The sequence below is a fragment of the Chenopodium album genome, chromosome 12 (genome assembly GCF_948465745.1).
Source record: "Chenopodium album chromosome 12, dcCheAlbu1.1, whole genome shotgun sequence".
In the NCBI taxonomy this organism is placed as follows: Eukaryota; Viridiplantae; Streptophyta; class Magnoliopsida; order Caryophyllales; family Amaranthaceae; genus Chenopodium; species Chenopodium album.
Genome location: NC_137845.1, coordinates 34,688,122 through 34,713,799, shown reverse-complemented (window position 1 = coordinate 34,713,799; position 25,678 = coordinate 34,688,122). Strand labels below are relative to the sequence as shown.

Here is a 25,678-nt window from a genome sequence, read left to right as displayed (position 1 = left end):
GTTTGATGGAGCGGCCGCTCACCCTTATAGGAGCGGCCGCTCACCCTTATAGGAGCGGCCGCTCCTCCTGAGCAAATTTCACACTTCTCCAGCAAAATGGAGGAGCGACCACTCCTCGCTGGTGGAGCGCCCACTCCCATCATTAGGAGCGCCCTCTCCTCTTGGGTGGAGCGCCAGCTCCCTTATGAAGGAGCACCCGCTCCTCTTGGGTGGAGCGCCCGCTCCCGTGGGTTCGATGGATACTCAAGACCCTCTAAAGTGGCCGCTTCCCCTCGATAGAGCGGCAGCTCCCCTGGGTATTCCGTGCATTCGTACTTCATTTTTAGACTTAATTTTGGGGAAAGAAAGAGGGGTATAAATACCCTTAATAATGTAATTAGAGGATTATTCAGTTTTTAGCCCTAATCTAGTGAGAGAAACTATTGGTAATCTAGAGAGAGAAAGTAATTTAATCTTCAATTTCATCGTTGTAATCAAATTTCTTCAAGGTTTCCTTCAATTCAATATAAGATTTTCATGTTTTCACCTTCAATCAAACTTGAATGGTAGTAATCTCTTACTCTTCTTTAGTATTTAGTTTAATTGTTCTTGGTAATATTAATTTCCTTTTAATTCATTGATTAATCTTGTTTGATTGCTTTTTCTTGAATTTGGAATTATGTTTAGCTTGGTTAAGTTTGAATTCTTGCTTAGAGTAGATGTAATGGCTCTCTTCTTCCCTCTAGCTTAGATTTTAGCTAGGGAAGGGGGTGAAAATTGTGATTGATTAGGATAATATTGATAATTGATTGGATTTGACCTTGATTTGATGATTTTGTGCTTAAATTGGTTGGAGTTATTGATGTGCACCTTTAATTCCAATATTTAAAATTCTAAATTAGATGCATGGGAATGATCTAGTTTAGGTTGGATCTATTCAATCAATTTACTTGAGTAATTGCATGGGAATGAATTATTTGAGTACAATTTGTATTCCTTGGTGTGAATTCATGTTGATTATCATTGTTATCTTAGTTGAGCATGATTGGAACCCCTCTCCCTAGTGATTTGATCATATTTCTCTCAATTCTAGTGTTTCATTCCTTATTTTAGTGTTTCTAGTTTGAACTTTCTTAATTAGCTTGCTTTAATCTTTGTAGTAGTTAATTTAATCATCGATATTCACAAAATCCAATCAAAATACCCCTTGCTACTTGTAATAGATTCTTGATTTCACTTGATTGTGCAATACTTCGTTTCCTTAAGGATCGACCCTTTACTTCCCACTAACTAGCTTAGTGTATGTTTAGGCTATAAATTTCTAATTTGATTTAGGTTAGTAGTCCCAACGACCTACTTTCCCGTTATCACACATCCTCATCAACGCTCATAGAAGGGACATTGTAGTTTAAACCAACCTTAGGTGGGCCACTATAGTCTCGGGGTACTCTCCAACCCCCCGCATGGAAAATAAACAGAAAAGCATGGCGGAAACCCTTTTGGGTAGAAGGTTTGGTGTGTATGGTAAGATAGAACTCCCTAAAGCATACCACCCATGTCTATCAACATTACCCAGAATCTCCTGAAGACTATGGGTGTTCCTAAAAGCAGTTATGGTACAAGGTACGCCAAGTATACTACAAGTGGTTATAAAGGCGTTTATTGCTAGCCAAGAGTTGGGAACAAGCTCGGTAATGCACAAGTTATACTCAATCAACAACTCCTCGACAAAGGGACGCAAAGGAAACCTCAACCCATTATCCAAGCAATCCTTATATACAGCTATACACCCAGGCGGAGGGTTATCTACAGTGCTATTTCCCCCAGGGGAAGAAATGAGAAAAGGGTTCCTTAATGTTATACTGGGTTTGCAAATGCCTAGTCCCTCCCGATAAAGACCTAAGCCAAGCAACAGACGGATAGCACATTGAGGGACTAATCCTCCTAATAGGTGGTTTAAAGGCCATCGGCGCCCAAAAAGAGACGCGTCATCCTCACTTGACATAGTCACCACACCATCAATAAGCAATCTATTCAAATAACCCCTAGTAGTCGGTTCACGTGCAAGAGTAAATTCCCAAGGGGAAGGAGGCAAATAATAATCAAAGCCAAAATCATTCTCAGGGGGAGGGGACGGCACATAGAAGGTGGCACACCCAAAGGAATTGATGCATTAACACTACTACCAATCACATTTGTTACAAGTACACCCCCCGACCAGATTTCCTTTGACAAATCATAAGATGCAAGGCCGGGGTGAGGATCCGGATAATCTTGAGTCGCTTGGTCGTTCATAACACACGCATAGCACAACTCAAGATTACCCCAAAATGGTTAATGTACACATAACAAGAGTACCTCTATGCCTAAACATCATCAATGGCACAGCCGAGAAACACTCAAGCATACAAAGAAAATAGCAAACAATTACTAAACATGAAGATATGATACTTAAAGCATAAAAAACTAAGTATTGAATGCTCACCAAGTGGTCAAAGAGGATGGAGGACATTCTTTCTCCAAATCAAGCGCACCTTGGGGAGAAGTACTCCTGCAACATCATCAAAAATATCCAAGTGTTAGCAAATTTCTCAAAGAGCAAGCTTAGCTAAGAAATGAACTCAAAGAGTTAGAAAAATATCCAAGGGTCAAGCCTAGTTGAGATAAATATCATGTATCATTCTCAAGTAAGGCCCAGCGCTCGGAGAAGGAATCAAATTCGACCACGCGTCACTCAGCCCAGCCATGCACTCGGCCTCGCATCTCCTTCAGCATCATATAGCCAAGCTCTAGGCCTACTAGAATAACTCTCGGCCTAGCACAGCCGATCGCTAGGCCTACACTCGCGCGCATACCCCCTCGGCCAGCTCGGCCATAGCAAGACACCCCCCTCGGCCAGCAGCCAGGCCCTTGGTGAGCAGGTCGAGCTCTCGGCCAGGCGCACGCCCAGCAGCCCCCTCGGCAAGCAGTCCGAGCTCTCGGCCAAGGCACATGCCCAACAGCCCCCTCGGCAGGCAAGCCAAGCTCTCGGCCAGGCGCACGCCTAGTAGCCCCCTCGACCTGCTGTTAGGCCCTCGGCAGGCAGGCCAGGCCCTCAGCTACCCACTCGGCTCCCAACATAGCAGCATTTAAAAAATATATTTTGAAAAATCGGTCAAGGGTACAAGGCCGAGGGCTAGGCCTTGACTCTGGATCTGATTAAGTCTCAGCTCCCACCTCGAAAAATTAGGCTCTCAAAAGCGCCAAGTACTCGGGGTCATGTTTTCTTAAGCCTCACTATAACTCTTAAGCTTTCACTCAACATAGTTCATTTTCACTCCCTCGTAGCCCGCATCTACCCTTAGCCGGCTTGGCAGGCCCCCTCGGTCAAGAGATGCCAAGCGCTCGGCTAGCATCTTACCCCCTCGGCATCTCAGCCGATCTCGCACAAAACACTAAACTACGCATCTCCCTCCGCCCAGCTTGCCAAGAAAAGCCCTCGGCCAAGCTTAACTCTCCTACGCCCCTTCGGCAATGCCTATCCCTCGTCATCTAGCATCCCTCGGCCTAAATGTGCTTTCTTTCTCTCTCTCTCTCCGCTTGGCCTCACCTACCCAGATCTCATTTACCTCTCTCCTCCGCCCCGCCTAAACTATAGTTCTAGGCGCTCACCTCCGCTCAGCCTTGCGGCATACTCAAGCTATACCCTCAATACTCTCTAGGTCTCATTGCAGCTACCCGATCAAACCACCCCTCGGCTAGGCCTGGTTGCACCAAGCTTGTCGGTCCAAGTGCTCAGTCAGCCCACTCACTCCAAATACACTCTCACCATAACCACGCTCTACATACCCCTTCAGCGAAAGCCGAGGGCCCAGCCATCCCTTCGGTTTTCAAATTCTCTCCTTCTCACCGCACGCCAAGCGCTCAGCGTCGCATCTAAGCCTTCGGGTATTCAAACCCTCAGCCTTGCATCCCTCGGCTCAACTTATTCTCTCGGCCGGACAACCCCTCGGCATGTACCCTTAAGCCCGGCCTAGCAACGAGTCTTACTAATCCCTCGACCTAACTACACCCCAATTAATCAATATCCTCAAGAAACCCCCGCTAGGCCATGTTTAATTCTCAGATTATACTAAGCAAAATTACTTAGCTTAACCATGCCTAAACACAAATTTTCGGCTATGCCTAGCTATTTTCACACAAAATTTTAAAATTCAAACACATATCCAACCGAAAATTAATCTCAAGTTCAAAAATTTCAAGCATAAATACTCAAACATGCCTTCGGATATATCAAAATTCGGATTAAAAGATAGAAAATTATCACATACCTTCGAAGATCTTGATGAACTTGGATGAACCCGAGCGATATGACTTGAACACTCAAACTCTTAAGAAATTTGGAGAGGATATTGTAAATTTCTCTAAGGGAAACATGAAGCAAATGAGAATGAGGTAGGATTCATATATTCAAAGCCAAGGGGAAGTGATCTCCTCAAAACCCTAGTTCAAATGGGCTTAGATGATGCTTGAGCCCAGAATGACTCTAATGGAAGATTAAGCTTAATTACAGGCTTAGTTAGAATTCAACTGTCATCAGTTAATTCTTAACACAAAGCTTAGCTGAAAATCGAGACAAGTCATGCCTTCAACATGATACATGGGGCTCAACCTGAAGAAGATATTCTAAAAGAAGAAAAACTCTCGGTTGTCTATAAGCCGTTAATCAAGCTTAGCTCTCGGATAAATTCTCAAAATCGCTCAGTCGTGTCAACTAAAGTATTTCTAATGCATTGCTTGGGGCTGGTCATCACCCTTGCGAGTCGCTTTGGGGCTCGTTTTAGCCCTCGGGTACGCCTTAAAACCTTTTTCAGTTTACGTGACAATTTCAATTACATTCATTCCGCGTGATATCTGAACTTCATGAGATCTTTTTCCCACATCACGCGTGGGGCTAAATGTTTGGGCCAAATCCATTGTCCTAAGCCCAATGACCTGAAATTACGAAAATGCCCCTCCATGATCTAGCCCATCATTAATGATTGCAAAGTACAGATTTACCCTTAATCTGTCCAACTAAGTACATTCTTGCCACCTGAAAAGTACATCTATAAATAGCTCTCCAATTATTGATGAAAGGGACTTTTTCTGAATTCTCTCTCTACTTTCTCTCTCTAATTACTCTTTCTCTCTCCGCTTTCTCTCTCTAGAAAGTACATTTGCTAACTTAAGCATCGGAGGGGCTTTCCCGGGTCTCACCCTCGGGGCAGTTAATCTTCTCTCTTTTGCAGGCCGAGCTCCCGGACATCAAGGCGAAACCCTCATATATACCCTTGCTAGGCGGAGTCGAAGGACATTTGGACATTCATTGGACTTATAGGACATCTTGATTTTATTACCTTAGCTTAACACCTCGAGGAGTATTGTGTTTCCAGAAACACTATTCAAGTGAAATAATCTTTCCTGACAAATATAACTTCCAAAGCTAGATAAAGGAAAACAATAGGTTTAAGAAGCTTTGGTATCAATAATAACCGAGTCTCCAGACTGGACATCTTCAATCATATGCAAGAACTAAATTAGATCTCAAGTAACAAATAGCTATACCATGCATATTTGTCACATCAAATTCAAGCAATATAATAGGCACTAGTAGGCTGTAACAAATAACAGAACATTTAGAGTACCAAGGACAATAAAAAGGAATTAATCGGTGAGCTTTTAGGTTCAAGCACTATAGAAATGGTAAAAACCAATTACCGTTAAGCTAGCTTTAAAAATTTTACGAGGCTCTGACCGGCGAACCTATTTATAAATTACTATAATCCTGTTCTCAATGGTCAAACTGAGAATAATACATATTAATTCAGATAGAACATATGATTATTTAATTATTGCACTTGCATATACATGCTCGTTGGTGTAATAGAAAAACCTGCACTCATGGAAGTCTTCCACCTCAAAACACTCATCAAGGTGAGCCAAACTAACATACTAAATAGTCTCAAAAACTACTAACTCAACTCATGCAACTCCACATTACTTGACAAAATATCATAATTAATAATAAAGCACAATTAGTAAGAGCCATACAATAAATTCGATAACATATTATGTAAAAAGGAGTTTAGCAATAATATAAATCTAAGGAAAAACTTCTCTGATTTCCTCCATTAATCATTGGTCGCATGCAGGGCCGGCTAAGGGCCTGTGCAAACAGACCCTCAGCACAGGGCCCCGAAATTTTGAGGGCCCAATTTCATTAGAGCCCAATTTTGCTATTTTTACAAAAATAAAAAAATAAATTTTGTTTGCAACAGTCAAGTAATCCGTATACAATTAATATTCCAAATCCATCTACTCCATAACAATCCCGGTCAATTTGCAATTCCCATACATAAACTTTCCATCTTAATAACTCTCCATTATTAATCACCCATTGATTCTCACGTTACCAAAAAAATTTGAAGTTTTCAATTAATACTCCCATGGTCCACGCACCTTCCTCTCTTAGTCACAGATTCAATGATTAATTATGACTTGATTTTGGAGTATTATTTTCTGAATCTGTGAATTGCTTCTAATAGAAAATTTTATTTCATATACTTCATACTCCCTCCGTCCCTAAATTACATTCCTCTTTGGAAATTTACACGGGAATTAAGGAGGGAAGAATAAGACAAATAACAATAATTAGATAATGCAATAGGAAGTACAAAGATAGATTAGTTATTACTCATGACATGTCATCAATCCTTTGCAAAAAAAAAGGACCAATCACATGCTCCTAATGAAAATTTTTAACCAATCATATTCATTATAATTTGGCACAAGAATTTTGAGTGAGATTAGGTAAGGATGAGTGAGAAAACATTAAATATAAAATAGAAAAAGAGAGTTAATTTACTAAAAAATACTTAACAAAAAAAAGAAAGGAGGAATGTAATTTTGAAACACCAAAAATAGAAAGGAGGAATGTAATTTAGGGATGGAGGGAGTAATTAAATTGGTTATATGTATCTAATAAATCCAAATATTTCCATACACCAAAAATTGTATTACTCATGTTTACTCAATTAAAATTCAAAATTCTTCCTAATACTATAATTTGCTTTGAGCTGAATTATTTTTACATTTTTAAAGTTGAAAGTAAAAGAAATTGGTAACTTGTATATCTGTAAATCTGTAATTAGGATAAGCGGCAATGGGGTTTTCAATATTTGGCATTGAACAATTGCTAATTGAACTAATAGGTTGTTTCTATCCTATTTTCATTTTTATTTATTAATTACATAAGCATATATTTGTAACTTGTTAATCTGTGTATTCTAGTTGCACTATTTTTTTTTTTTTTTTTTTTTTTTGTTTTTGGTTTCAATTCATTGTTGTTGTTCAACTAAAGCACGTAATATTAGTTATAATAATCAAAATAATTGTTATAGATGAGTTAAAATTGCACCGTTTTTTTTTGTTAGGGCCCATTTTTTAGGATTAGAACAGGGCCCCAAGATGTTTGAGACGGCCCTGGTCGCATGAACTTGATTCTCCTATGGCCCCCTCCATATCAATAGGTGCTGCTTTCCTCATATGAACTCACACCCATTAACAATTGCAAAGAGAATTATTGGTAAAATTACCTTCGATTTTGATTAAATTATAATCTTAATCGATTGATCGTATAGAGTTTTGGTGCTGATATCGTGTTGTGAAACAAAGAGAATGAGAGAGAAATTGGGGAAAGAATTAATCAGTCTATTTTCTATTCCATATGATTGGGGTATATATATATATACAACACAATTAGGATTTGCTTGGCTAAGAATATAAACCCTGGATCTATCTAGAATATTCTAGAATGATACAAGGAGTATAATGGACATCCACACAATATTTCATAACACAATTGATATAATTTTGTCCAAAGAAATGTCAAAGTACATTTGTTTTTTGGTGTTTGAGAGAAATAATTGCAACGGTAGAAGCTGCTTCAATGGAGGAGAAAAAGTTCACAAGTTTATTCAATGGAGAATTGGGAGTACACTTCATCATGGAGCGAGATAGAGAAATCAAAGTATGCTTCAATGGTGAACAAGTGGAATGAGTGTACACTCTAATGGTCGAGCAAAAAATTCAAATTCGCTTCAATGGAGGAGGGGTGAGAGAACTTTTGTGTGCTTCAATGGCTAAGAACCCTAGGAGAGAGAAAAAATTGGGGACGAGGTAGAAATAAACGGCTGATATGTGGAATTGGATTTCAAATGCTAACCTTTGATATTGGATTTAAAATGTAATAAATTTAGCTGACTAATTAATTGACATGGAATTGGACCAAATCCAATTCCAAAACTCCATTACATCCAAACAATGAATTTGGGCCAAATACAAAACTTTAATTCTGTATTTCAAACAGGCCATTAAGTAATTTGAAATTCATGGGAATTTTGAGTGACCAAGGGGGGGTAGGTAAATTAACTTCCCATGTTTTGTGGGAAGTCAAAATTCCCATGAATTTCCAATTCCTTCATTTTCACTTTTTGTTGTTAACCAAAAACTACTCCATTTGCAAATTTCCATGAATTTCCATTTTTCACATTTTTTGAACGTTAATCTAACAACACCTAAAAGGTGTTCCAAACAAAGTCTCCATATGTTTTCCATCTACTATATATTATTATTGATAAGTGACTTTTATGTCACTTTTAGGGTGTTTATCGAGTCGTTTCTCGGCTTATTTTTCCAATAATTTAACCCTTTTTGTCCTTTACTTCTTTTATTTACTTATTCTCGTCTTTTATCTTTATTTCGAGTATTTTAGTAGTTTTTAATAGTTTTTAGCTTATTTTCTTAATTTATTTAAATTATCTTATTTTCTTTGTTTTTATTTTAAGTTTTTAGTTCTTGTTTTTTAATAAGTTCCTAGTTTCTTTTATTTTCTTATTTTATTTTATTTTCATATTTTTTTTACTTTATTTTATTAAATTTCTTTTGATTTTATTTTTAAGTTTATTTTATTTTATTTTATTTTGTCTCGTGGTTATACCCTCGTGTTTTGGTTGTAGGTGTTCCGGGTTTCAAGTTCAAATCGTGTTCGGGGTCCGAGGTTCGAGGCAAATGCACAATGTCCCTGCTCTTCCCCTGCTGCCACGTTAACCATCACCACCCCACACCTTAACCTCCACCACACCAGTCACGCACCCATCTCCCCTGCTCCCTGCTCCCCCTCACGCAAAACAGCCCAACAACAACAACCAGCAGCACCAATTAAACCACCAATCAAACCTCCAGCCTGCAACCCCGCAAACACCACACACAACAACACCACCTCCAATACACCATCACCCCGCAACATCCCTCACAACAACACCTCCAATCAGCCTCGCAATTCATTCACCCACGCACTCCACCGAAACCACTCACAGCCACCACCACGCAAACCCCAACAGCCTCCACAGCCACCGCCAAAACCGCCATTAATAAACCACCAAAACAACTCCATAGCAGCCCCCAAAATCACCAACACCAACTCACACCAACAACAATCAGCGCGTCAATCAAACCCGAATCCGCAACAATTGCATTCCCCAAGCTACCCAGACCTTCGCGGCCGCGCAGCCCTATCAGAAGGCGCACCAATTGAACTCCAAAATCAGAGTCGAGGCAGTAGCTATTGTGCGACCTCTGCGCGACGTCTTCGCGGGCGCACAAATGAGGGTCAATCACGAGCTTTTCACGTGATTTTTAATTAGAATTGGACGGCCACGATTTTGGATGCTAGATGACGATGATGCGATGAACGGAGCTGATGCGTGTGATGGTTGATGATGCGCTGATGGTGTTTGAATTGGAGCAGCAACGAGAAAGGGGAATTGGGGGGAGTCTGATTATTTTATTTCGTGGGTTGCTGGGTGTTTTTCCCCTTTTAATTTCTTTTTCCTTTTTACTTAATTTTCTAGTTTTAGTTTTGTTTTTTTTTATTTGTTTTAGTTTAGTTTTATTTTCTTTTTAATTTCTTTTATATTATTTTGGCTTTGTATTATAAATACCCCCTTTGGAGTTATTTTATCACAACTTTCAACTTTGAATCATTTTATTTTACCCTAGATTAGATTAGAGTAGTTTAGCTATTTTATTTTCTCTCTCTTAGGGTTAGATTAGGATTTTCTCTCTCTAGTTTAGGAGTAGTTTAGAGAGAGAAAGCTTGGATTTTTCATGGAGTTTTGAGAGGTTGAAGATACAATTTGTAGATTTTTCTTCTCATTAATTCAATGAGTCTTTCTAACTTTCTCTCACCTTTATTGCTTTCATTTATTATTGTTTTTGCTTATTTATTTGTTGTTTTGAGTAGATTAATTAGTTTAGTTGTTTGATTCTTGCTTTTATTATTATTTTACCTTGTTTTCCATGTTTTTGTTCATTATGTTAGCTTAGATTTTGTTCTAGGGAAATGGATGAAGGTTATGTTAATTAATTTAATGATTGATTGTGATTAGTATGAAATTGTTTCTTGATTATTGTGTATGGACGATGCTTTTATGGATTAGAATCTTTCTAGCTAATTGATTCTATGTTCTTAATTGTATTTTCAATCAATTGCGCGAGAGTGAGTTGGTTGAGAGCCCTAAATTCCTCCATACCTTTGCTAGGCTAGTTGCACGAGAGTGAATTAGTTTAGTAGGATTATTAACATGCTTAATTGTGCGATAGTGAGTTAAATGTGTTAATCGTTCCTAATCAAGGTCATTTTCATCTAATTGTATGATGTTATTGAATGCATTGATGTAATTGGATTCCACTTTCCCTAGTTTTAGTTGTTTGTTCTTAGTTGTGTTTATTTTAACCTCTCTCTATCTCACAAGCCTCCCTAGTAGTCTAATTAGCATAGATTGATACACTTAGTCCTTTTGGGTTCGACCCTTTACTTACCCCTATACTTGTATCAGGGTAATTTAGGTTTTATAAATTTCTAATTTGATTAGGGGTAGTAGTCCCAACGACCTACTTAATCCCGCGATCAATTATCTATTAAAAAAAACGTTATTTCTAATAGGAGTATCAAGTTATTATCTTTAATTTTTTTTTTCCAGTTTCCCACAAATATTATAGTATCAAATTTTTAATAAGATTGCATCTTAAGGCTTGAAATATAATATCAATCAGCAAAAAAAACCCCTCCCCCTTTCTAACCACCGCCACCGCAGGCCTTAGACTGTGGCGCCGCCTTCACCCCAGTTTGTAACCTTTTGTAAAAAGTTATCATTAGGGGTGTAAATGAGCTGATACGTTTGTAAACTACTCGCGAACAAGCTCGGTCAAAGTTTGGTCAAAACTCGTTTGTTAAGCTAACAAACAAACTTGAACAAAAATCTTAAGCTCCTCAAATAAATGAACAAAGTTCGAACAACATCATGTTCGACTCGGTAATGTTCATGAACAGCTCGTTTAAGTCAATTTATAAGTTTTTTACGCCCAATTAAAATTCGAAAAATTTTTATATCTTTTATTCATACGTATTTGTAAAAAGTACTAATTATTTCATAATGTAAAAGCATGAAAACTCCGTCATTGCCTTTTTCTATAAAAAGAATATAAACATCTTATATAAAATTAAATGGATGTATTAAAATTTGAAAGAAACCATTTTTTAAATGATAAATTAAGGCTCGTTTATTTAATCAAGCCCGATTTAGACCCGTTCAAGCTCAAACTTAAACTCGAAATGCAAACGAGTACGTTCGTGAACAAAGCTCGAACAAGCCAAATTCTTAATGAGCCTAGCTCGAACAAGATTTTTAAAAGCTCGTTCAAGCTCGAAATAGTTCGAACACGAATAGTTCTTATCAAGCTTAGCTCGAACAGACTAAAACTTGACTCGGCCCAGATCGTTTACAGCCCTATTTATCATTATGGTTGATTGTTGTCAACGTGTCATGGTTACTTCATTTTATAGATGATGAGCCACTATCAGTCTACCATAGTTCCCTCCACATTAAGGGCTTGTTTGGTTCACCATATTTTTGCTTAGCTGAACTTATCTGATCTGATCTGGTCTGATTTAATCTGATCTGAATGTCAAATTGAACTAAACTTTGACCTTAAATATACAATAATCTATACAGAAAAAATATATCAAGTGAGATCTTGTTAGATTTGTAAAAATGTGTATTTTATTAATATGTGATTTTCATAATTTTTTTTCATTACGAAATTAAAAATATTTAGCAATAAAAAACTGCACATAAAACGGTGATCAGATCTGAACTTATATTTTCCGAGCTGAACTTATTTTTTCTAATCTAATATGAACTTTTTTATTTCTGAAATAAGTAAAAATAAGGTGAACTAAATAAGGCCTAAGTCAAGCTCAATTAATAGTGGAGGCTAGGTAGTGGTGCTGCCAGACTGCCCACAGTAATGGAACTGTTGTTTGAGCAGTTGTGTCACAAGACAAGGCAGCAGAATAGCGCATTTGGTTAACAGGCTAAGCACTAGACTAAGTTCTTAATCTGAAACGAAATATGTGGATCCAATATATCTTTTTCCGTTTTTGTTTCTTATACTATCTCCGATTACTTTTATATGCAACTTTGGAATATTTTATATTTCATAAACTAGGGCAGCAACAACCTTTCGTTGTCCAGTGGCTAATGTTCACATATAATTAAACCATAAACCCCCTCCCCCCCCCCCCCCCCCAATTAAATATAGAAAATTTTAAACTTTATTATTCCATTCTCCATTTAATTTCTAATTTATTGATGAGTCTTAAGAAATTACAAAATTACACATGTGGTTAAGAAGGTAAACAAACATTTTAAGGGGTATAATGGTCCGTGCACTATTCATAAGTGCAATTTCATACTTTTTATAAGGTAGGGATAATACTCCAAAATTGCATATAAAAGTAATCAGAGGTAGTAAGTAAAACCATCAACATGTTCGGTATTTTTTCCAAAAAGTTAAAAAAAAAAATAAAATCAAAATCTCAACGAAACCTTGCAACCAAATTACTCCCCCGTTCCTAATTAGGCCCCGTTCACTTCACCTTATTTTTGCTGAGTTGAAATTATTTTTACTCAAACAAAATTATATTTGCTGAACTTAAATTATTTTTACTGAACTTAAATTAATTTTACTGAACAGAAATTATTTTTGCTGAATTGAAATCATTTTTACTGATTTTCTTTTATAATTCTTCTTTAAAATAACTAAATTTTACTGAACTAAACTTATTTTTACTGAACTGAAATTATTTTTACTGAACTAAACTTAATTTTACTGAACTAAACTTATTTTCACTAAACTGAAATTATTTTTAATTAATATTATTTTTTTAAGGTGAAGTGAACAGAGTCTTAGTTGACACACTTAAAGAGTGTTAACTATATTGGGAAGGTTTTGTAAGGAAAATGTGTCAACTAAATAAGGATGGAGAGAGTAATATGTATCATCGCATTGGTCGGTCAAATTACAATGTTATGGTGTCAACTAATTCTGATAGGGAGAATATAAACACACAGAATAAGCATAAACCACTAACTTGAAGAAATATATGTGCATGTGTCACGTACCCAATTTACAACCTGACTGCAACCCTGTTTTGCACGAGGGACAAGCTCTACATTCTAGAACACCCTCTCATCTGAGCAGCTTCACAGAAGAACCAGCAAAATTTGAAGCGTAGAATAAATATACCCAAAAAAGTGTCACTAGGTGGATATATCATATATGTTAAATAGCTACCGCGCAGTTGGCCTAGCAATGGACTCATCTATTGACAAGTAACTATCAGTTGGCCCGAGGTCCATGGAGCCTAAGTGGATGGAGGAGTGCAAGGAGTGTCTGGAGATGGTATCAGAGTTGCCTTCTCTTGCTGCTTTCGTTTCCTTCTCGATCATGATAGCGTCTTGTACCTCTTTGAGCACTTCTGACATTGATGGTCTCATATGACCATGAGCTTGGACACACAGCAAGGCTTTCTCAGCTATCTTCCACATAGATTGAATGTCATATTCATCTCTCAACGAGGGATCAATTATTCCTTGAATGTCACCACTTTCAATGTGCATTTTAGCCTGAAAGTATAAGGCAGTAAGAATTACAGCTCAGCTGCATAAACAGTAAATTCACTTTGAAATGATATTCATACTGGAAGGTAGCTTATGCAATATGCACTATGCTTTTCAGCCACGTCATTATTCCTTAGCACAATATATGTTTAATTTCAGGCCATCTGAAAGTGGAAATGTGATTGATATGATGACTTGGTTGGATCAGTCTATGCACTATTGCAACAGGTGACAGTCATAGTATGACTGTATGAGTGTATGAGACTGCCATTTTGAGCATCTCTCGATGATCTGCTAGCATACTAAACTAGAGTACTAAACCCAAGTTATGCATTAACAGAATTGTTCACTTCCAAAAATATAAGACATTTTATTGTTGTGGTCTAACTTTATTAATATTAACCTTTGTTTTCACAGTATCGGTAGGAATTATAATAAAATATCTGTATCATCATAACGACAATTTCAATGATTACCTTCAACAAACTTTGACATATTAATACTTATGATCAGCAAGGTCTAGCAACGCAAGAGTTGTTTTTTGAAACAATAATCATCAATCTAACTTATTATGCACCAACGGACACTTAAATTATTACTTTTCAATCTACAACAACCTAAATCTAACTTATTTGCACCACCTGACGTTTGAAACATTCCTATCAGTCTACAACTAACTACATTTTTATTCTAAATTGTATATCACTTATAACAATCAAAAAAATAATTTTATGTCACTTTCTAATACCAACGATTTACTAGTCAGATTTGGATGCCAATGATGCAGACTTTTTGAGCAATGGCAATAAAGAGAGCATGGTTATACACCAGACTTACCCATTGAACTATGTTCCGACAGTTAACACCAAAACTTTCGTTAGATATTGCTTCCTGCCCTGATATTAGCTCGAGCAAAATTACACCAAAACTATAGACATCACTTTTGTCAGTCAACTGTTGTGAGATATAATACCTGCAGATCATCAGGGAAGTCATTGTGAGATATAGTAATTTTCTTGGGGAAAAAAGGATGGACAGGTTGACAGATTATAGAAATACTCCGTACAACAAAAATTAATGAAAAGCGTATGGTAATTGACAGAAACTGTAAATTTTATACGTTTGGGTCCCTACAATAGAGCCAGTTCATACCAAAACTAAATAAAGTGAAACCAACAGAGTACACAAGAAGGAAACCTTCAATTCAATTAGTTGCACACGTAACTATATGTAGGGGAAAATGCACGCAGAGAAAAGAAATATTATTATACTTTCCAGTATATGTTGTCAAATGAGCAAGTTCTGTTAATCTTTATTTAGAAATATATGGACAGAAACAATGCAATTATAATCATATAAGCATGCATGTACATGGAAACCTCAATGAGAAAAAAAAAAATTTAAGCTCACAAATTAAATTGGTGGGTACACCAGTTGTCATTTCAAAAAAATAGAGGCACGCACAAACATTGAATAACCACCTTGAAACAATCGTTCTCCATAAACATCACTCACAACTTCACAGTGGTAGTCTAACAATTATGTGGACATTAGGGATGGATAAAAAATACCCAATTTGGGAGTTCAAAACAACTATCCAACTGTTGGGTGTGTAAGTACAGATGACATAAATGAAGCGGCAAAATTTGCCGAGGATAGGAAATTTTTTTACCCTTGATCTGAAGGTAAAGCCAGAACTGCTTACAGAAATTACTTATTATTTCTCTTCCAATGCTTTTCCCTGTTGTGTTTGTGCATGTGTTCTGCTCCTCATTCACACGGAAATTCAAACAGCTTCTACTCGAAATAAAACCCATTTATGACTAACTAGGTGTAAGTTAATGAAACAAATCATACGAGGCCGAGGCTTAAATAACCCCTATGGAAATTCAAGTGAGATAGTAGCCCATAGTCTTATGTTAACTCTTTCTCCAAGTAGAAGGGAATAACCTAACAAATTTTATTGTGTACTGCACGTCCTTTAAAGTATTTATGGAACCTAAAGTCAACATCGATTTATTCTTATAAGACTTGTTGTGGCTTTAAGTCTGCAATTGCACGTCACATGTTTTATTTTTCATTAGACTTTTGCACTTGAAAATTGTATGGGCTTGTATTGGGTGCACAATTTCACCCTCGGAGTAATAGTGCACATGTCCTTGAGCCACCATACGCAATAAAGAATATTAACACCAAGCAAAAAGAGCTTTTCCCCTCTAGCTGAAAAGGGTCTCAAAGAATGGTGTTTGATTTGTTTTAATATTGATAAATCTTTACAAAACTAGACGAGATAATATATCTTGCCAAAGGTCAAGCTATGCCATCTCATGTAACCAACAATTTGGTCCGGATATTTCTTCCTTTTATGTTATTAATCTTCTCTTCTTCAGAAGAACTCCAGGGGTATTTTATCGGTTCTGACTCCACTTAATCTCCCCTACCCCCTTTTAAAAAAGAAAGAAAAATCTGCATCTTATTCACTTTAATGCAAATCATGATGGCTGAGCCCCATATCCATGAATAAAAAGGTGTATCTTGTAAACAGAATCTTGAAAGTCTTATCTTGTATCTAAGAAACTCATGAACAATTAATCAAAATGGATAATGTACAAAGGAGTTGTTAATTTTTTTTTAAGAAAAAGAAGAAAAAGATTCAAGAAGGATGACATGCTGTGAATGTTCCAAGTTCTAACCATTCATGAAGGAGTTAGGAAGGATATAAAACAAATGGATTTGCATGAAAATGAGGTATTTGATCATTTGGATTTGCATGAAAATGAGGGATGGAGGAGGAAGATTTTCGTGGATGACTATACGGAATAATCACTTTTGGTTCATGTAGCTGACCCCACTTATGGGATTAAGGCTTTGATTGATTGATTGACTGACTGACTGATTTAACCATTCAGTTCATATTTCATTGTAGAAAAGAGAACGAAAGGCCAACAATAATCTTACTCAGGATCTAGATAACCAACAGTGCCCCTGACAATGCTTGATACGTGCGAAGCTCCATCCACTGCAAGTTTTGAGAGACCAAAATCCGAAACTTTGGCCCTAGTATTCTTGTCCAATAAAATGTTGCTGGTTTTTAAATCTCTATGGATGATAGCTGGCACACAGCCCGTATGAAGATATTCAATTCCTGAAATACAAAAAAAAGATTATCACTCTCACTGCTCCGCTACAATAACTGTGTTTCACAGTCATAACAGAATATTTATGTTTAGTATAAAACCTCTTGCCGCATCTTCAGCAATCTCAAGGCGCTGGATCCAATTTATGCTCCTTTCTCGGGTTAAAGGACCTAAAATCCAAAGCAACTGAGGAATATGCAAATGTTGTGTTGTATTAACTCAATTTAGTTATGGTGGGATAACTACCATAGAGATGCTCTTTGAGAGTTCCATTGTGCATGAACTCGTAAACAAGGATGCTTTTTCCATCTTCTTGGCAATATCCTAGAAACTGCACCAGATTTCTGTGGTGAATCCTTGAGAGGAGAGTCACCTGGGTCACATGTCAATGAACAAACCATATCTATCAGCGATATATAATTCAAGAATCAAATTCACAAGCTATTATGAAAGGAAGGCTAGAAGGAACAACTAAGAAAGCTTGCTCCTAAACTAGATAAAATCGTCTTTAATATTTCCTAATATATATTTTCCTCAATTGAGTCAGTTCGAAAGGAAGGGTTTTCATTTTTTTTTTTTTGGTTTTTTTTTTTTAAGTTTTTTGTGTGGCTATCTATGATTGTTGAATTTACATTGCAAGTGTCTTCCACTCTTTCTTAATAAGTGGATGAGCGATGAGCCTGAATAATTCTATCAGAAAATCATCATTAATCGCAACTTCATACAACTTCATACCAGCTTTAATTTGCCCTTTCAGAACATCGCACATTCATCATCCTGAACAAGGCTTTTTGTAATGGTTATATGAAATCAGAACTCGACATAAGCTACTCTGAAAGTTTCAAGTTCATGGAAAATATGAAATATTCAGGGCCAATAGTTAAGGGCCAGTAGAACAACTGATAAGGATGTGACAAATATATTTGAAACAGGCTAAAACAAATTTGTTTGCTGGGCCAGCACTGTCTACAACTCCCAATTCATCCCCAACCTCTTTAACCTTTCTCTATTTGAGAGCCTCATAAGAGGCATTGGCGTCATAATGATGTAACTACATATAAATGAATTGAATTTAGCCTCAGCATCTTATTAACTTGATAATTGCCAGATTACTAATTCTCAACATCCTTTGTCTAGAAAATAAAATTTTCTTTGGTAGATTGGCGAGTTCGTGATACTGCCCTTTTTAAAAGAGACTCCTAAATGGGTTCTAAGATAAACTTGTCTCACATAAACAAAGAAATGATGTTTGCAACCAACTCATAAGGGGAAAAAAAAAAAAAAAAGAAAAAAAAAAGGAGGAAGTATACAAGAACATCAAAGTCCTAACATCTGTAATATGAATTCAAGTACTACAATGTACGAAGTACAACACTATTTCCAAATTAGACATATTTTCGAAGTTGTTATATATCAAAGGTGAAACTAGCTCCTAATAATGGCAAAATAGGCCTCACATTAGCCAATGAGCAGTTGCTCAGGAGCACCACTGCTGCTTACCAAAAACATCCCTCTAGGGTTAAAGCTTGGGAGTCATTATTGGGTTGATGGACAGGGTCTTTGACACAGCTGGATGCAGACAAACCTAATTGGGAGGTCCTGAGATGCAAGGCGCTAGAATGCTTGTAAAGCCTTCTTCTAAGCGTGCTTTAAAAAAAAAAAAGGGAGGGGGGGGGGGGGGGGGGGTAATAGTTTTCAACTAATCCTGAAACAAGAGATGTCATTAACACATTATTTCCTTAGAGTCTTGAGCTTGAACTCAATCATAGATTTAAGATATACAAAAGGATAGCCAAGTTGCAAGGGTCCTGGCTTCCTTCACCAGGTTTTGTTCTAGGGCCTCAACAGATCAATGAAAATTTTGGTAAAAACCCCTAGCCAGAATACAGAAAAATGTAATGATTACATGGATGCATGCCCCTAATCTCAATTTCTTTCATCGATTTTCTCTCAATGTTTATCATTATCAATTATTATTTGAAATGCCAATAGTTTTCCTAAATAGGACACATTTTGTTGAGAAAAAAGTACCTCGTTTGAGAATTCTCGTCTTCCCTGGAAGGAGTTACTAGTTAGAACTTTGACTGCGATTTCTCGTCCATCTTTTAATTTACCATAGTACACCACCCCATAACCTCCAGAGCCAATTTTTCTCTCAAAATCCTTTGTGGCTTCTTGCAATTCTGAAAAAGTGAAGCAATGAGCAGCTTCTGTTGCAGTGCTCTCCAAGGAAGAAGATAACTTCTGAGATGGAAGAATATTCCCAAGGCGGGCTGAAACTCAAACATCACACAAAAAAAAGTCATAAAAACTACAGTATAGCACAAAATTAAAAAATAAGGGAAAGATTACAGAGTATATTCAGCATCAGACCTTGGTCACTATATCTTTTTTTGGACTTCTTTCCTTTGTGCAGGAAATGACATGATATTATAGTTGCTATGAGAAAAACAGCAGCGCCAATTGTACTTCCAACTACTACACCAGTCCGAGAGCTTCTGCTTGCTTTATGAAGACCAGCATTTCCAGTGATGCTAAAAAAATTATTATAATTACATGTGTTAACATAGCAATAAAACAGGGTGAATTTGGCCAGTCAAACAGCAAATTTGTTAATCGACTTGAGAAATAGAAAACTCCGGGGTGTTTGGGGAAGGGGGAAGTTGGTGGGAAGGGGAAGAGTGTTCAGATATATCATGTACACAATCCTAGACAGAGACAATTTCTGCTGAGCTCAAGTTTCCAGGGACAAATTTACTCAACCAAAAGTTGCCGGTGACTATAAAGAAATCCCTACTCTCAGTCTGTCAATTGTCAACCCTCCAGTGCTTGTTACTTTAAGGTGTTTGTTTCAATATCGATACACAGGAAGTTTGCATCCCTCAAAAAGTCAAAAGTTGAAAGAATAACCATGCTCAGTAAAGTGTTAAATCCAGTCCTCTTTTTATACCATAGATAACCATGGAGGTCTGAGCTTCTAATTATCTAATACCAATGCTACGTGAATACATAATGAGCACTGTTCCCTAAAATGGAAAGGAGCTGATTATCTAGGATGTCCCTCTAACTGGAAATCATAATAGCCCTTTAGGAAGAAATCATCAGATCCTTACAGAATAGGAAGAAATCTTCAGATCCTTACAGAATCATGCAATTCTTGGTTGCTAGCTCCTAGACTTTGCACAAGACCGCATGATGGTGGAGTTGAATTTGAGAATTAAAAAAAAAAAAAAAAAAAAAAGAAAAGAAAGATTAAAAGTTAAAGCTAATCAGTAATCATACAATGAACTAGATGTCAGGGAGCAAAGAGTAAATACAAAAGCAACAGCAAGCATAAAAGGCCATTCCAGTGCTGCTTACTGGAGATAGAACTCTGCAATTGTACTTATTCCTTCTTTGTAAGTTGTGCCATAAACACATCAATTTTCCTATCAAAAATAGAATGCATTCTGACAAATACTCGTGAATAAAAATAAAGAAGCCTGTTTTGAATTTCAACAATTAACATTGACATGAGTTCATATTTGCTATATAGGTAACAAGCACTAGATACACAATCTAAGATTTTTCCTTTTGAATTCTGGGGCAACAATATGAGTAGATCTTATCGTATATTTCACCCTCTTATTGTTAAGGTCAGACAAAGCTGTCTACCTTATTACGTTTCATTCAGGCAAAAGCACGAATTTTTATGTAGCCATATACAGGAGAGACATTACTTACTTCCAAACAAGGTTATTAGGAAGGTCAGACGGCAATGTTCCATGCAGCTTATTATTTTGCAAGTACCTGCAACCATTAGGTTCATGCATTAGTGACTTCCTAAAGACAAGATTCAATCAGTTAGAAATCCAAGCATGGAGCATACACTTCTCTTAGATTATGCAGATCAGCCAAGGATGATGGAACTGCACCTGTCAACTGATTGTTCTCCAGATGACTGCAATATACAAAGAACATCAGTAAAAGTTTAAATGGAAACATTGCTTCACATAAATACAGGGAATCATGCATACATTGTTTTCAAGTTCGGACAGCCACTAAAATCAGGAATTGGTCCAGTTAGTGAATTCCCATCAAGCCATCTGCAGTCATAGTCACAGGAGAATATGTTAGATTCAACAACTACTCCAAAACAAGCACAGCTTATGCTTCATGGATTTAAAAATGGTGTGAATCATATATCTTACAGCTCAATCAAACCACCCAAGTTTGTGAGTTCTGAAGGGATATTTCCAGTCAAGTTTTTCTTCGATAAATGACTGCAAGGAATCAAAGATAAAATTTCATGAGACAATAATCCAGGCCATGAGGCTGCTTAACTAGAGTCTGGTCTCAAACAAAATCACTGTAAACCATGGGAATAGCAGACGATATATATCTCCAAAATATGGATGCTCCATCAGCTCAAGCCACAAAGAAAGGGACATAAAGGAGAAAAGAAAGAAACAAAGATACACCTACATTGCAGTTATAAGTGGCTGAGGGTCTGAGTTGCACTCCAACCATGACCAAGGAACAGGCAGGCATGGATCACCGCCTTCTTGAGCCCAATCAGCAGATAAGTAAGGTGTAACAAGTTTTGCTATAGTAGATCCTGAAGTCCCATCCAAAGCAATATCAGATGTACAGCATGTGTTAATTGGGTAGATTGCTTTAGAGAAATAGGTTTTATAGCAAATTATTATCAACGAACAATCAATACCGCAAGCGGAAAACCAAAATCCAAAATGACCCCACGCCTCTTTGAAGAAGAAAGACAAATAAGCATAAAATATCACTTACCATCCAAGGTACCGCCACTTTTCTTGACATACTTATTGATCTCCATAGCATTCACGAGAGGCCCTAATGTAGAATCAGATGTCTTGACAAAATTAAAGGACATCACAAAAGGGAGGGTCAAATTTTGAAATCCAGGCTCATAGAGACGGTCCTTTCCTTGAGCATTTTCAAGGATATTTACAGCTGCTTTAGAAACCTGAGGTGCATCAGGAAGCATAAGCCTAAATTTCCTTACATCAGTCGGACCTATGTCTTCAATTTCTGCAAAATATGAGAAAGCCCACCCACCACCAGGAAAGCCATCTAAGTTTAAGCGGTATGACAATGTTCCATTTCTGCCTACTACAGCTGTTTGCATCACTTTCTGAGGTGGTCGGTCATCTGCACTAACATCGATTGGCAGCTTTGTTGAAATTTTCTCAGTGCCTGCAGCAACATCAACTAGATAATTCGGTTTCTTCAGAGAGTCAGATTCCCATATTCTATCATATGGATCATCAGGATACCTGAAAAAACCAAAATTTACATGTGTTGTTCCATGGATTACACAGAAGGTAAAATTAAGCTCTAAGAATTGCAGCACTTCTAAATTTCTGAACAAAAATATATCTATTTCAACTTTCAATTAGAATAAAAATCACATTTATCTACTATTGGCACATAGGTAAAAATGATGAAGATCACAATCTGTGGGTATGTTATAATTAATTGGAGAAATTATTACCTCACAGGATCTGCACTATCCGCTCCAAAATTAATTCTGGCAGATACACTCATGTAGTACTGATTTTCATAATCTGTTATGTACATTGAACCATTGAATTGCCGAAGCTCAAGTGTAGAAATAAAGGGCAGCCCTGTTGTAGCATTGGATAAGCACACACTTATTGTTGGGTCAGCAGCAAGAAATATCATTTCAATCACCTCCACAGTAGTAGCATCTGAGATGACAATGGTAGACCAAGGGGTTGCCCCAATCGAAACGTCAAACTTTGGATAAACATTGTTGTTGTCGAAGTTTCCATATAAGAATGTGGCTCTCACTAGGAACCTAGTCCTGCTTGTTACATTTAGAGTGTAGCAGTACTTCCTGTTATCATTAGGGAAGTATCTTACTTTCATATACTGTGTCCGTGTTTCATCTGGATTAGATATATTAGCTGTCTGTCCGAATCTAATTTGGTCATCAGGAACCCATTGAATACCAAGTTTGTCAGTGTGACTATCTGTACCTCCACAATCAAGACTCACAAATCCTGCATTTGTTACAGAATATTAAGACAACAAACCAGCACCAACCAGATGCAGCTAAAATAACTAACATCATACCATCACTACGATTCGACATTGTTCGAAAAGGAAATTAACAATTAAATCGACCACAACATATCGTTTTATAAAAGGGATTGCCCGGCAGCTACAAGCCAACGGCCACAACCCACAAGCATCCTTTTTTTCAAGTGTAGTGCACAAACAAATGGATCTCATATATAGTAATTATGCAGTCCCACTTTATACAGTATATACAAGAAGGGTTAGCTACAAGATACGTGATTTTCCTCAAACTTTGAGGAGAGAAAGGGTTCAAATCATGTTGACCTATATCACAAGTCGTTCAACCTTTCCAATAATCATGTTAAAGTATCTTCCACTTTGAATTATCTGTCAAATTGTTTGGTCATATTATACTATTTTAGTGATGCTAATATAAGGAGATGATTCTGATAGATAAAATTTATCATAGCAAGTATAGTAGTTGGCAGCAGAACAAACGACAACACAGTTAAATCCTGCTTACTATAATCTTGCCTAGTCAAAATCTTAGATACGCGCCTGGCTAGCTGGTGAAAATAAGGGCAATTTTAGAGCCGGATTTATGTTAAAATCAGCACAATCAAATGAGCTATCTACAATTCTACATCTTATAATAATCTTCCACAAATCCTATAAAACACAGAACTTACCATAAAAGAAAACTTAAACAATGAACCACCTACAGCTTATAATATCACTCAACTACAATATCATTCAATTCAGCATGACAGCATCAACCAACTACAATATCATTCAACTAATATATAACTAAATCCGAAACGAAAGTGGAAAACAACCTAGCTAATGTCATCATAAATGACACTTTTATACAATAATAACAACTAAATTCTTAGAATTAAAACGTACAAATTAGTGCATGCTTCAATTGCAATTGTCAAGATTTTCTTTTTAAGTAAAAAACCACTAACAATTCATGTAAGTTATTAACATAAGCACTACAAAAACAGTCTTAAATTACTAAGATGAAAAAAAAAAAATCAGAACAACTTTTAACAAAAACAAGAATAATAAAGCAAACAAATTGAATAAATCAAACAACTTAAAAGTTTTACCTGTCATCTGGGCATCGCTAAAACAGACATGAAGCAGCAAAAAAGAGATGAAAGTGGAAAACCCAGAAATCCAAATCGCCATTTTTTCAGAGAAAAGCATGAAAAATGGAAAATTGTTACAAAAAACCCCAAATTAAATGGGGGCATAAAATGAGGGGAAAGTAATAAAAGTGAAAAGCTGATAAAACAACGAAAAAGTTCACATTTTAAATCAATCAATTAAAAATTTTAAATAATTGAAAACTAAAAGCAAAGCTTCAATCTCTCTCATATAATTACAGTAAGAGAAGGAAGAGAGTGGAGTTTTATGGAGAGTGGGGTGTTTGTTTTCAGAGCGCAGCATTCATATTACTTTTATAGGAAATATTTATTATTGGTGATAAAAAGGTAAGATTATAGATTAACGTTATTTTTATCTTTTATTAACAAACTTCTTAGATAAGTGCTCTATGATATTTAAGTTTCAGTGCATTGATGGAGCTAAAAAAAATGAATTGAATTGAATAAAAACATTCTTCTGCTACTCTCAGCCTCTCACCGACTGTAGTCAAGATTAAAGGATTAAATATGGGATTAGATATACTTAAAGAAGGGTTAGAGCTGGAGATTCTCTCGCTTCATATAAATAATGAGGAGATTCTCTCAAGTTTTTTGTTTTAAATGATACAAAGAGAAAATTAGGAGAAACTTAGGTTTGTTCACATTTAATGAGCTGAAGTGAAGTGAATTGATTGGAGTTGAACTGAATATTTTATGAGAGAAAGAAATTAGGAGCTAAACTGAACTGAAATTAGGGTCTGTTCACTTCACCTTATTTTTGTTGAACGGAAATTATTTTTACTGAACTGAAATTATTTTTGCTGACTGAAATTAAATTTGCTGAACTGAAATTATTTTTGCTGAACTTAAATTATTTTTACTGATTTTCTATTATATTTCTTCTTTATAGTTACTGAATTTTACTGATCTGAACTTATTTTTACTGAATTGAAATTATTTTTAATGGATTGAATTTATTTTTACTAAAATAAAATTATTTTTATTGAACTGAAATTATTTTTATTTAGGCACTATTCACTTCACCTTAAAAAATAATATTCAGTAAAAATAAGTTCAGTTCAGCAAAAATAAGTTCAGTTCAGTAAAAATAAGTTCAGTTCCGTAAAAATAATTTAAGTTCAGTAAAAATCAGTATTCTTAAAGAAGAAATATAACTGAAAATCAATAAAAATAATTTTAGTTCAACAAAAATAATTTCACTTAAGTAAAATTAATTTCAATTCAGTAAAAATAATTTAAATTCAGCAAAAATAATTTCAATTCAGTAAAAATAATTTCAGTCCAA

General features: G+C 36.3%; 1 protein-coding gene across 1 annotated transcript; it reads right to left on the bottom strand.

Moving 5' to 3' along the window:
* Nucleotides 1-13,477: 13,477 nt before the first annotated feature.
* On the bottom strand, nt 13,478-24,682 carry LOC145570494 (putative LRR receptor-like serine/threonine-protein kinase At1g67720). The gene is made up of 15 exons (XM_081629609.1): nt 24,334-24,682; nt 22,671-23,202; nt 21,947-22,452; nt 21,626-21,758; nt 21,352-21,423; nt 21,178-21,246; nt 21,030-21,101; nt 20,885-20,950; nt 19,535-19,695; nt 19,193-19,434; nt 17,408-17,534; nt 17,263-17,331; nt 16,983-17,169; nt 14,862-14,997; nt 13,478-14,030 (listed from the first exon to the last, which is right to left on the bottom strand). Exons 1-15 carry the CDS (start codon nt 24,431-24,433, stop codon nt 13,695-13,697), a joined length of 2,808 nt encoding a protein of 935 aa, XP_081485735.1. The 5' UTR covers nt 24,434-24,682; the 3' UTR covers nt 13,478-13,694.
* Nucleotides 24,683-25,678: the final 996 nt, after the last annotated feature.